General features: G+C 33.7%; 1 protein-coding gene across 1 annotated transcript in view; it reads left to right on the top strand.

Moving 5' to 3' along the window:
* The first annotated feature begins 12,537 nt into the window (after nucleotides 1-12,537).
* CPS1 (carbamoyl-phosphate synthase 1, mitochondrial) overlaps nucleotides 12,538-14,237 on the top strand; it is a 112,058-nt gene continuing 110,358 nt past the window's right edge. Inside the window, exon 1 of the mRNA XM_004674809.1 lies at nucleotides 12,538-12,800. Coding sequence (XP_004674866.1) covers nucleotides 12,675-12,800 — 126 coding nt within the window. The 5' untranslated portion in view covers nucleotides 12,538-12,674. The remainder of the gene's footprint in view (nucleotides 12,801-14,237) is intronic.

Here is a 14,237-nt window from a genome sequence, read left to right as displayed (position 1 = left end):
TAAGAGACCCTCAATAAATGTTGAAGGAAGTATTAGAGAATTAATACCTACTTATCATGAGGGGTCTGAGTTGCTACTGTACAATTTGTTGATATAAAAGAGACACTGAAGAAAATAATTTAGGATCATCCAATATGCATAATAAAATATAAATCTGTGGAAAAGTGTATATATTGTTTTTTTACTTTTGCACTGAGCCATTGAACAGTCTGGAGCTTTTAAATTACTTTAATCAGGAAAGTATCAGTATATGAAATAAACATGTGAATAGCAACTTATCTGTATGATGTGACCAACATGTACATAAAGTTCATACAAAGTTATGACTTCATATAACTTTGAAGGATTGATAAGATACAGTCAAATTGAGAAAATTAAGTTAATGCACGTTCAACCTCAATTTTTTTTTTAATCATACAGAATATTGCATCATTTCATGTTGGCTAAATGATTTACAATCTGTTTGATTGATTATTCCTCCTAGTATTCCTTATGAGCTCCATTTTATAAAGAGAAAACTTTAGTTGACACTGTTGGAAATGTGTCAAGCCACTGTGAATTCAGTTATATGTATTTTAAATTTTATTTATTAAGATTTATTTATTTATTCATACAGAACTGGGTACAGGTCAGAGGCACAGGGGCGGTGAGAGGATTCACCAGAGACAGGGTGGGGAGCAGAACAGGCAGACTGATGAAGTACACTGCTGATGGGGGTAGTGGGTGAGGCAGGAGAGGTCTACGGTACCATGTGGGTCACCCTGGGGTTGGGGGTGTTGAACTTGCACTGAAGTGGCTGTGGCTCTCTATAGTGCTGCGCTTTAACCTGCTGCACCACCAGGGAGGCCTACATATTTTTTTGCAATGTATTATTTTATAATTGTTTCTTTTCTCTGGTGAAATGTGTGTGGCAAGACAAGGGCAAGAAGTAAAAAAAAAGTAGAGATGGGGAAGACTAAGATACTTTGGATTTAGCTGAGGGTTGTGAAAGCACATGCAGTAGAACTAGACCCTCCTACTGAACGGCTCCAGTCTCTCCCAGGTTTGACCTTCAGTGTTTTATATATATATATTTTTTTAGACTTGCTGAGGACTGTGTTTTGACTCCTTACAGTATCATTGTGAAATAGCTGTATGTTCCAACTTCAGTGTTCAATAGTCATCTTGATCTTTTATCATTCTGCCTCACCTCAGTGTGTCTGCCTAAGTGCTGAGTCAAAGATTCTACTTTTGAGACCTGAAGTAACAGTTAAAAAGATGATGATGATATTCAATAGGTGTATTTGCTACATCTATTTTTTGTCAGCTAATATGATAAACTTGTATTTTATCTCCATATAACATTTAAAAAAAAATATTTATTTGTGCATACAGAACTGGGGTACAGGCCAGAGGTGTAGGGCAGGCGAAAGGCTTCACCAGAGACATAGTGGGGAGCAGAACAGGCAGATCTACAAAGTACACTGCTGAAGGGAACAGCGGGCGGGTCAGGAGAGGTCTGCCGCGCCATGTGGTCACCTCCGGAGCAGGCGGGAATCTAACTCATGCGGAAGTGGTTTCAGCTTCTTAGTGCTGTGCTTTAACCCGCTGTGCCACCAGGGAGGACCCCCATATGACATTTTTAAAAAAGACTTCCTCTTTATTTTTAATTAATTTTTATTAAGGTAACATTGATTTATAATACTGTGCACTGTGTATGGTTCAGAGGTAGAAAATAACACCTCTTAAAAGATTAATCTTCACTGACATTGATTTTTTGCCTCAGAGAGTAAGCTGCAAAGATAATTTGCAAAAAATACAGTCAATCAGTACTTTAATTTTGGATTATTAAAAAAAATTCTCATATTTGTGTTCTCAGTTCACTGTGATATTTCAATTTGTTTTCAAGTATTATCAAGATAAATATTGGTATACCTTTACTCTCATGTTTTCCTTATGTTATACATTGAAAATGAAAGTAAACTGAGTTATATTGTCTACTGCATAGCAATTTTCATATGTTCATAGGATGATCGTTAGGTTGTAGATGTTCTGGCTTGCATGGAAATAGAGAAACTAAACTAACCTAAACAAATTCCTTTCCTTAAAGATTTTGGTAAGTTTCATTAAGTTTTAAGACTTTGAAACTTTTGTAGGTAGGAAAATAATAGAAATTATATCTTAATAAAGATGACTTGTCTTTTACTTACCAGACAGTTATATTACCTACTTATTTATAGGATGTGGGATTCTGTTTGTGGGTTTAGAGAAGATCTGGATTAATTTTGAGAAAATATTTTGTTTGTGCTGGAAGTAGCAACAGTTTATGACTAACCAATGTTCCTGAAAATACTGTCTTTATTTTTTTTTCTAAATGGGGACATATTGATAAAAAATCAAATATTAATTAATCCTGTTAATTAATGCTAGAAAAATAGATAGTTATGAAAAGTGACTTTCTCAGTCAGGGACTTTCTGTCACATTTTTAGGACAAATATTGTTCTAACCTGATAAGCCTTTCTTTTTCTAAGTTACATATTGATGGAGAATACAGGGTAATTAACACAGTACTAATCCTAATTCCACTATGCAATTTATATATTTTTTTACATTATATTTAACTCTTTTCCTAGGATTTTTATTACTTCCTCAAATCCCAGATAATTTTTAAGATCAAATTTTTGAAAAATTGACACAGTTCTCAGTTACTACTCTGTACTTTGCTTGTTTGCGCAGTCCACAAAGTTTTCAAAATATTCTCTTTAACTAATCAATCTCTAATCTGAGTTTAATGAACGAAATAATCCATATATTCCTCTTTCTGTCAGTTGAGGACGAGGCCAAATACAGCCTCAAGGTAAATGACACCAAATAGGCAACCTCAAAATATTTAATTCTTCTACATCTGAAGGAATATCAAAGGCTGAAGTCCAAGTAGAAAATTTTGATTAATTGTTAGCAGTTTGTGAATTCAAGGATCAGGATGTTGTCTTCTTTTCTTTGTCTTCTTCCCTTCACCATCTTCTTTCTCCCGCCCCTCCCCCCTCCTCCAGCCACAGCACTATTTTTCTCCAAAATCATCATCATCATTATCTTAATAAAATAAGAAATGCACCCTGCTTTTCAATGACTTAAGTCAGAAATCTGCAAATCTGCAGAAAGAAGTAATTATCTGGTCAGTCGTGGGAATTTGCAATATTTTAGGAAGATAGAAGTTTACTGATTGAGAGAGTAGTGTAGTGGTCTGGTTGTTAGAAGAGTAGAATTGATCTTCTCAGTCTGATTTCCGCTAAATAGAGGACGCCCTGGGCGAAATCAGATTTAATATAATAAATGTAGTATCGAAGGGGTGGAGTAGGAATATGTGTGGTTGACCTGTTTTCTGTTAAAAAAAAAAATGTCTTCTACGTCATTCCAATGTAAACTGCTGCCCCTTACTTCATGAAGTCGGTAACTTCTATTCACATTGCACAACTTGCTTCTCTGTGATCATCAAATATGTTTAAAGATGATCTAGTACTCCCCTAGCACATGACCTGAATTACCATCGATAACCCCACCTCGTGGCCAGGGTTGCTCTTTAGAGCCTTGCAAAATCATTTGTGTTTACTCTCTACGAACATTAAAAAAAAAACAAATCCATTGGAGCTGGGTGTCCTGTTCAGCATTCTAGAAGATGGCTTTGTTGCAATAATCATTTTTCAAAAAAGGCTGATGATTAATTCTTTTTTATAACCTTTTCTTAGAAACATTTGTAATTCAGGTTGACAATTAATGATTTAATCATTCCATTTTGTGACATTTATGTGGTAGGTGAGATTTGGCCAAATTAAGAAAAAATGCTTAGGCCAGTATTAAGCATAGGATTTGACTTATGTATTTCTTAGTTTCTTTTGCTAATTTCCCATCATTTACAGAATTATTTCTATTTAAAATGTAGCAATTGTTTATATCTTATGTTTCTACACTGATATCAACTAAAGGCTTTGTATACCTGGTATTAAAAGAGGCAAGAATGATGAGACAACTGGCTCATTTAGTTATTTGTTTATTATTATTTATTTATTAAGGTGACATTGGTGTACAACATTTATATGATTTAGAGATGTAGGGCCACACCCCTTTAGTATATGTTACCACACCATACCCACCACCATGGCAGTATAAGTCCCCTTACTTTGCTCTCCCACTTCCTTCTTTTCTCTCTGGTAGTTTCAATTTTACAGTCAGATTTTTAGGGTTTTTTTATTGGTTTGGTTTTATCTGACCTTTTGTTTTGTTTCTTTAAGTCAACATGTGACACCATTTAGTATTTCTCTTTCTCTCTCTGACTTATTTTGTATATAGCATAACCCTCTAGTTGTCACATAAATTAAGAGTTTATCTTTTCTTTTTCTTTACAGCTGAGTAGTACTCCATTGTGTACAGATAGCACATCTCCCTAAACTATTCATCTGCCTTTGGGCATTTAGGTTGTTTCATAACTTGCCTGTTATAAATAAATCGTGCTTCAATGAACAGAGGACTGCATATGTCCCTTCATATCAGTGTTTTATATTCTTTGGACAGACACCTCGAGTGGAATTGCTGATTCATATTGTAGATTTATCTTTAGTATATTCATTTAAAAATATTATTATTATTTTTAACAATATAATGGTTTTTATTTTTACATCATTTTGTGCCTTTTTCCATCTCAGTTGTAATCCCCATGGGCTTCCCATCACCACAGTCCAGTGCACTTCATGCTCCTCACCCCCCCCCCCATTTTTGAACCCATTCCCCACTCCACCCCTGTAAAATGTCTCTGGTATATAGTTGTTTATTATTATTATTGTTTCCCCCCCCGGTCCTTTATACTCCTGCTATGAGTGAAACCATACAGTATTTTTCTTTTTCTTTCTGGCTTATTTCACTAAGCATGATCCCTTCCAGATCCATTCATTTTGCTGCAAAAGGCACATGTTTATCTTTTTTGATTGCTGAGTAATATTCCACTATGTACAGGTAGCACATCTTTTCCATGTTTTTCCAATTGTAAATAGAACAGCAATAAACATGGGGGTGCTGGTGTCTTTTTTGAATCAGTGTTTTTGTGTCTTTTGGGTAGATACCCAGGAATGGGATTGCTGGGTCATCCAGAAGCTCCATTTTTAGCAGTTTGAGAAACCTCCAGTTTTCCATATTGGTTGTACCAGTTTGCATTCCCACCAGCAGTGCAGGAGAGTTCCTTTTACTCCACATCCTCGCCAACATTTGTTGTTGCTAATTGTTTTAAGATGTGCCATTCTCATAAAGTTATTTTTTAAAGATTTATTTATTTATGCATACAAGAACTGGGATACAGGCCAGAGGTGTTGGAGGTGAGAGGATTCACCAGAGACAGAGTGGGGAGCAGAATAGGCAGACTGATGGAAATATATTGCTGAGGGGATCAGCAGCTGTGTCAGGAGAGGTCTGCTGCACCATGTGGGTCATTCCCTGGCTGGGTATCGAACTCATGCTGCAGTGGCTGTGGACAGCCCCTCAGCACTGTGTTTTAATCCATTGTATCACCAGGGAAGGCCTTTTATTATTTTTAGATATTTCCACACTTGGCTTTCCATAGGGACTGCATTCACTAACAGTGTAGGAATATTTCCTTCTTTCCACATGGTCACCAACACTGTTGTTCCTGGATATGGGCCATTCTCTCAGGTGTGAGGTGATATCTTACTATAGTTTTGATTTTCATTCCCTGATATAAATGATGATGAACACTTTTTATGTGTCTGTTGACCATCTACAAGTCTCCTTGGAGAAGTCTTACCTCTCTAAAACAAAGGAATTGGAAAATACTGTTTTGAAGATTCCTTTTAGGTACATAAAACTATTTGATTTTTAACATTTTTTATTTGATGAAATTTAGATAATAATTTTAAAATTTTACCTAATTTTCTACAGATTACCTTTCAACAAAAAATAATTCTTGTTTTCTGATACTCAGTGTCTGATACATAGAAAGTATTCAAATACTTCCTGAATAGGCTACTTTTTGAACAATTCTAGACTTTGTTTATGAGTGATACTGAAAAAATCAAACAACTTAATCAAATTAAATTATTCAGATTCCATGGCTCAGGAACAATTATCTTACAGTAATAAGCTATAAGCAAAAGTTAAGATATCCTTTGCTATTTAAGGCAAGTCAAGAAATCAAATAGCCAGCTGGAAGTGTGTCTTGGGGAAATTAGTTCTACTAGATAGATTATTGTATTACTTTCCTCATTTCTTATATTATTTTAATTTTAAACATGGCAATAAATCAAAGAAGTTATAAATGCACTGTCTTCTCATTATTTGACTTTTACTGAAATTAGACTTTATTCATTTTCAGATGTAATATTTCTGATTATTGCTATCTTCTCTATTATATTGTTCCTTACAAATTGGATATTAACCAGTCTGCTCATTCTAAGTCATTTCAGGCTGTTAATTTTATTTTTCCTGGACGTAACTGACATTCCAGAAAGAGGGTGAACTTTGGCTAAAAGTTGAGCTCTCAACTTAATAGGTGTGTAATGTTGGGCAAGCTACTTAATCCTCTGGAATCCCATCTTTATTTGTGAAATAGGGACAATTATTAGTTATGTCTAATTCAATGATTTCTTTTGATAGTAGCAAATAAGGCATGTTACCGCCTAACTCAGGCTAGCATTTACTAGGGACCCACTTTAAATTCTAATTACCCCTGCTTTCATGCCAGATCATATTTATCATTATTGTGTTCATAAAATTAATGCATTTAGATATCTGCTTACACTTAACTGCAGTAATTACAGATTGTATATAGGTCTCTTTACATATATAAAGATATATATGTTAATATATTATGGATATAAATTGCAATGTTTTAGGTTCTGCTATGGGATCTTTCTTATTACTATCTGAGAAGAATAGTAAATATTTTTTATTTGTTGATCTTTCAGAAAGATTGAAACATTTGATTAGGACTCTTACATGACATTTTAGATTTAATGGCCATCTCATGTCAAAATTCTATTTTTAGTATTTTAGCTATTTAATTTAGAGTGAAGTTTTAGTCTTTTTATTAACTTTTACCCTAAATTCTGCTTTCTATGCATGGTTTTAATAATTACAGTTTACTGTGATTGATTTTAAGCAGGTTGCTGTTCTCTGCAAATGATACATGAGCTTTTGGGTCCATTTCTAGATAATTGGTCTCCTGCAGTTGTTATTTGCAGGTTGTTTTTCTTCCTTTTTTGGACTAATTTACACTTGACCTCACTTTGCTTGCACTTTACTCTGTTTGTGTTTGGCTGTCTTCAGTATGCCAAGGTCATTGTAACTTCTGAATCAGCTCTCCCAGGCATTGTCCACTCTGTTCTTCTCATCCCACAAATACATAACACGCTTGGTTACCTGACTGGCTAATTTAGTATGTCCTCTTATATTCCTGTGTATTTTCAGCAAATGTGTACGCACCTAATAATAATATAAGCTATAAACGTAATGCCCATGAATTAAAGTAGATGACATCTAACACTTCCATTTAGTCTAGAAAGTGATCTCTTTTTTTTAAAGGCAGAAATTATGGCAGGATTTATTTTTATAAATAATGCTGCTTATTGCGACTAGCCTGTTTAAGGTATTACCTAGTGGGGGGTATTAATAAATGATAGCATTTTTTTATTGTGCTAGGACATAAATCACATGTACCTTAGATTTTAATATGTGAAAACATTTTTTTCAAAGGACTTTCCCACCTTTATTTTTCATCTTCCTTTATGTCACTTCTTAACATTATAAATGTTAGCATTATAAACCCATTCATGAAAATTGGTTCCTCACTTTTTATCCCACAAAATATCAATTGAACTTTAATCTATTTGTCTCACTTGGGTTTCCAAGGCATTTGGTCTCTACAATCATTCATCATTCTACAACTTAACATCTGTCCATTGTCAGTTTTGACATATTTTCCACTGGTTAAACTTTATTTGAGGAATTCATCTACCAGTTTGGTCTAGTTTCTATAATAGAAGAAAGTAGATGCAACTCCACATCCTTCAAAAGATAGCCTTGCTGTTCATGCCTTTATTTGTGACAGTGTTCTTTATTATGTTACTTACTTATAAGTACTTACACAGAAATATGTATCTTACTTATACAAAAATTAAAAAAACATGAATTATAATAATCATTTTTACTTTTTATTTATTTATTTTTTTTGTTCAAGCAAAGTAGAACTATCCTTTTTGGTGGACTTTTATTCTAAATTTATTTGCTCTCTATACGTGTATTTTAAATTTATTTCATCAAAATAGCCTTTTGTAGAATTCTTGACAGTTTTCTATTACTAACAACCTTTATTTCTTTTTACATTAATCTAACATGATTTTGTTTCCTTCTGCTTAAATAGGCATCATGATCAGTTAGGAATACATTCATTCATTGGATTATTTTTCCAGAAGCATCTTTTGCACTGAAAATTAAAGACTGTGATAGATACATCACTTTCTTAAAGCTGACTCTGATTCATTGTGTTTCAGAAACACTTTAAGGAGGTAGTAGGCACTTTCTGTACATTTGAAGAAGGAATTGCTAGTACTATTATTTTCTCTTTATTTCTAAACACAAGACTTATATATTACAGGATGAACTGGTTTCGTTTTTCTCATTTGGACACAGGTTTCCTCTTACTTATGCCAGTGTTTCATCCAAAATGAAGAGCATACTTTAAATAGAGACAAATACAGACTGTTAATTTGTGTTGTTTTATGTTTACTTTTCCATCCACATACTAGCCAGACCCTGATCTCATAGCTTCTGAGATCAGATGATCCAGCATGTACTGATCGTTTGGCCACAGTCACTATGTTTACTTTTAAGAGGTTTTCCTTACAATTACTATGAAAGCATTAATGGGAACAAAAAGATATAAAAGAAGTAAATAGTACTAATTAAGAGACTTAGGAATAAATTGACCTTGCTAGTAATTTAAATTTTAAATAAAAACGAAATAACATTATCTGTGTCAAATAAACAAATAAAATATAATACCTGGTGTTGATTGGTGTGTATTGAGCATGCATTTCTATATTCAAATTAGTCTGAGATGGGTTCCATCTCTTTGAAAAGAATTTTGTCATTATCAACCAAAAGTGACAATAGTGGCAATCATTGGAAGCAATGAAAATGGGAATATTTTATAACCATTACACGTAAAGTTTTAAATAAACATGTAATAACAGCAACCATACTTTTAATACAATATTATCCAGAAAGATGTAATGAAATTCCATCAGTCTTTTAAACTATGACCCATATCTAGAAACAGATGCTACAAAAATATCCTGAAATATTAGCAACATTTGTGTTGGGGACTATTATCCATTTTTCTGTATTTTCCAAATTTCTCTAAGTATCAATAAAAATAAATACTACTTATTACTTGTTATAGTACTATTTTTATTATCAGATATCCTAAAGACAAATTTATCAAACTAATTGAGCTTAGAGGTTTAAAAGACTGAATAATGCTCACATTCTCTTAAGAAATGATGAATGATTATATTAGTTAAGGATACCATAATCCTTTACTGTCTCACTCTATATTTTTATGTATTTATAGTTAATCTCATTCTATTTATATACACACATAATATATATTCCTGTATTTGTCTCTATATTCAAGGCATTTTTCAGTTTATGGGACAAATAAGATAATTCCTCAGAAAAATGCAAAAGCATTAGTGTTATTTAATCAAAATTGACAAGTATTTAGTTTTAATTCTCACATGAAAATATACAGAGAAAAGTATCCCAGTGCTGCGAATAGTATAAAGGTATAAATAGAAAGGCTAAGTTCATATAGAATATTTTGCTTTAAGAATAACATATAAGATGAGATGACACTTCATGACACATGAAATACATTTCAAATGCTCAGAGCCCCCCTTTTTCTGTAGGCGCATGTGTCTTTGCCTGCCACCCGTGTAGCTGTGTGCAGCCTGCCATATGCAGGGGGAGTCATGTAAATCAGACAAAAAGAATAATTCAAAAAGGAGGACACATTTTTATAAGACATTTTTAAAACCTCTCTTTCATAAAGTACACTATTCCACTAAAATTTTCATGTCTCATTTTAATATTTGTTACCAGTCAAAATTTATCACCTCTACTCTTTGATCTGTCCTGAAGTAAACATCTCACTAATGTAAGAATATTTTCCCAGCATGACTATAGATATAATTTATCTTGATCCTTCAAACCTGAAATGACTCATTATTATTGAATTTTTCTAATCCCCAAGATGATTGTGGTATCAATACAGATAAATTTTAAGACTCTAATTCAGAACACTCAACCAACTCTTCCAAATCTTCTGCCCTTCACATTTTGTTCTAATGACTAGAAATCACAGCTATTTATCTAGGATCTTTTACTGGCAAAATGAAAGTCCTTTATAACCCTCAGGCTTACGTTTCTTTTTAGGTTCTAGAATCATAAAATCATATTCTAGAGTGTTGACATCTCTACGGATAGCCATATTTAAATCATCATTCTTTTCAGTCAATTTTATAAATGTTTACAAAACTGTATTCTGGTGTCTTTTTCTCACTTAGGATCTGGATTCCTTAATATCATCTGTCAATTTTAATTAAAGCTCAGGAAAAGAAGAAAAAATGTACTACAAAGTTTACTGCATGGATATGACTTAAATTCATATTTTTCCGTAAAAATTATGGAAAATCATGTTTCTAATAAGGAAAGACAAGCATCATACTTTATGTATATATTTTATATATCTATCTGTATACACACACACACACACTCAGAAAATATGGTCAGACTAGTACTGATCTAGAACCTAGAGTTGGACTGAAAGTAAGCCCTGCTTTTATGTTGTTCTCTAATGTTTTCTTTTGCAGGTTTCATCCTTCTCCATTTAATTCTCTGTAATCTTTCTTTCAGACAAATTCACATTTATTTAAAGCACTATCTTGAACACTATTATGGATTAAGGCCCACCATTTTAAGGTTCAAAAGTTTTCCAAGATATAGTTCATGTTTACTACTCTGTATCCTGGATCTAGGTTTTATCAGCATTTTTGAAAATATGCCATGTTATTTCATGTGCTTGAGCTGTTGATATTATCCTTTTAGTCTGTTGATCTCCCCCCCACTCCCCATAGACTTGATGTATTTTTGTTTCTTTCACAATAGCATGACTCATCTTAATTCCACACTTTTATTTTATTGCATACACTCAAGGAAAGTTGATTCCTCCCTCCTTCTTTCCCTTCTTTCCTCCCTCTCTTTCCCTTTCCCTTCATTCTTTCCTTTCTATTTTCTTATTTAATCTTTTATATTTGAACATACTACTGTAACATGACTTATTTTATTAAGCATTTGCTTAACATTGAGAATGTTTTCAGTTTTCTGTAAGGTAGCTGACTTCAAGTATTTATACACAAATATATTAAGAAGAAGATTGAACTTAAACTTTGTTCTGTTCTTGCTAAATGTCCAACATCTATATTTTTTCTTTCCCACCCCTATCCTCTTACTTCCTAATTCTAACATTCATCTTAGGTCAATAAAGTTTACAATCTCTGTGCCATTCTATGTAATTTTTTTTCCTTCGTGGAAAACCCTAGAAAGGAGTCTTAATTTCATGGTACCTTTTGCAAGGATACCAAAGGATAATTCTGTGTGCTTCTGACCTGCATAGCCACATGACTTAAGTGAAGTTTCAACCAGCCAATGACATCCTTTGCATGGGATTGAAAGGCTAAGTGAATCACGGGATTGAAAGGCTAAGTGAATAAATTTTAACTCAGGTTGAAGCATGAATGCTCAAGTTTTAGGAATTTTCCATGTAACATTTTGATGAATAAAAACTTTTGACTTAATGATAGCACTTGTCATAAAAGCTGTGCTTGTCATTGTTTTATATACTTCTCACATATTTAACACATAAGAGTGATAGAAATAAGGCTACTTTGCTCTAGTTGTTTATTTATTATTAATTACCTTAAAATTGGGAACACAGAACAGTGCAGCAAAAAATAATGTAATATACTGCTTTATTAAGTAAAAAAAAATCAATGAAAAATAGATTTACTCTGTGTTTGTAGAAAAATATTCTGGTGTCCTTTTCAGTACATGTGAGTTCCATTGCCTCTGTCCATGCAGAAAATGGCCAGTTTTCAGGTTTCTTTAGGAATCCAAAATGTCAGATATCAAATCTAACATGAATAAAAACCTTTGATCTTTAGCATCATTAGGAAGTTACTACTCTAAGGTAAGTGATATCCCTAAAATTGTCCACCATGGCTAGGTCATTCTATTCAGCTGCATAAGCAATTCCTTTGATGGATGACTAGTTTTCTCCAACACTAGCATTATTTCAGCAGAGAAAGGTAGTGTTTGATGTGTTGCAATTTGTATTACATGTCCATGGAACATCTATGGACATTACCTTGGGAGGAGGGGTTAAGGGAAGGAGGAGCTGTGGCTGAAGACATTTAATGACTGAATGGAAATTCAAAGATCGCTGTGCAGTTAGTCTTAAACACGACTGCACTCCCGCAGCTTTCTTTCACCTTAATTACAAATTCTTACAACAAAATTCTCACAAACTATATGTAATTTCATTTCACTGTAGTCACTACTCAACATCTACAAAATGACGAGGATTTTGACAGCTTGCAAAGTGGTGAAGACCCTGAAGACTGGCTTTGGCTTTACCAATGTGACTGCACGGCATCAATGGAAAATCTCAAAACCTGGCATCAGGCTCCTCTCTGTCAAGGTAACATTCCTGCATTTACTGTCTCTGCTAAAATTGTCTGGAGTGTGGTGCAGCACGAGGCAAAGGTGTCACAAGGCAAATGCAGATGTGAATAGTTCTGAAGCGCTAATTTATAAATATTTGTTTTACTCTAGGACATCCTGATGTAGTAAGTGGTCATTTTTATCTGCTCTAAGTAAAATTTTTACCCAACATAATGAAAGCTCACAATTCCTGTGAACATGTAAAAGAGTTCAGTGTAGAAGACAAATATTTAATCTGGGCGTTGAGCCTACACAGTATTGGGTTTGGGTTCAAAAATGGAGTGTGTGAGGTACCTTGTAATAGGTTATGTGTTAAGCACCTACTTTGGCTCACTGTAAAACTTTCTCTTTTGAGATGTCATTTTTTTTTTTTTTGCGGGGGGGGGGAAGATCTTTAGAAGAAGAATATCTAAATAGCTTTAATATTTGTAGATTTTTCATGTAGACATTGTCTTTGCATGTCCATTTATCTTCTTAGCTTTTCTTTTAGAAAGCCAAATTCACTGTTTTTATTTTGCATATTATGACACTGATGCAATTATCATCTGATAGTTCTGTACCTCCAAGTGTTTAAAACTGAGGAGCAAATCCAGGAGGAGAAATTAAGAAATAATCTTTCAGCCCCCTACCACTGAATTATGGAATTCTACTAGGAATGTCTGTTCTTTTCTATAATTTTGTGAAGACATTTATTACCAGAGAAGTTTGAAATAACTCAATGGGAACTTTGCCAATGAAAATCATCTTTAGTGAATATAAAGTTTAAGTAATCACAGTAGCTTTAAATATATTGCTACTGTAGTGGCAAGTGCTATAAAATGTGAAGTAGAAAAAGCTCCCAAACAACCTCTGTCTGTTGATATAAAAATAGACTGAGGGTTTTGAGTATTCTGCTTCTACTTTGCATCTCACTGGTTTGACTAAATTTGTTCCAACTGTTTCTACAGCTTCCACTGCTAATGTTGCTCAGATCACGATTCAGTGTGATTTTAACCCTGAGTGATGTTGGCAGGTTAAGTAAAGTCCACAGATTCTCATGACTTCCACAGGTGGGTGTGGGGGAAGGAATAGTAGTAAAAGGAAAGGAAGAGAGAGGGAGATTGAAAGGAATGAGAAGTGTGTGTGTTTGTGTGTGGGTAAGGGAGAGAGAGAATGAAAGAGAGAGCGAGCACACATAGGAGCTCAAGATCCAAGAGCCATATACCTCAGTAAGAAACTACCAAGCTACCATTTAAAATTAAGACATCCAAGAACAACCATGTCCTTATATTCAGCTTATTGTAACAAAAGAACTGGAAAGGAGATATGCGCCACACTGGCATTAAAACAGTGACTAGGTAAAAGCCATGAGAGTGTGAAAGTAGATATTTGGGTTTAGTTTAATGTTAGTAATGTATCAGGGGGACTCATTCCT

Source organism: Condylura cristata, unplaced genomic scaffold (assembly GCF_000260355.1).
Source record: "Condylura cristata isolate star-nosed mole 26May11 unplaced genomic scaffold, ConCri1.0 scaffold00002, whole genome shotgun sequence".
In the NCBI taxonomy this organism is placed as follows: domain Eukaryota; kingdom Metazoa; phylum Chordata; class Mammalia; order Eulipotyphla; family Talpidae; genus Condylura; species Condylura cristata.
The sequence above is the reverse complement of the archived record's forward strand: the minus strand, read 5'-3'. Positions and strand labels throughout refer to the sequence as shown.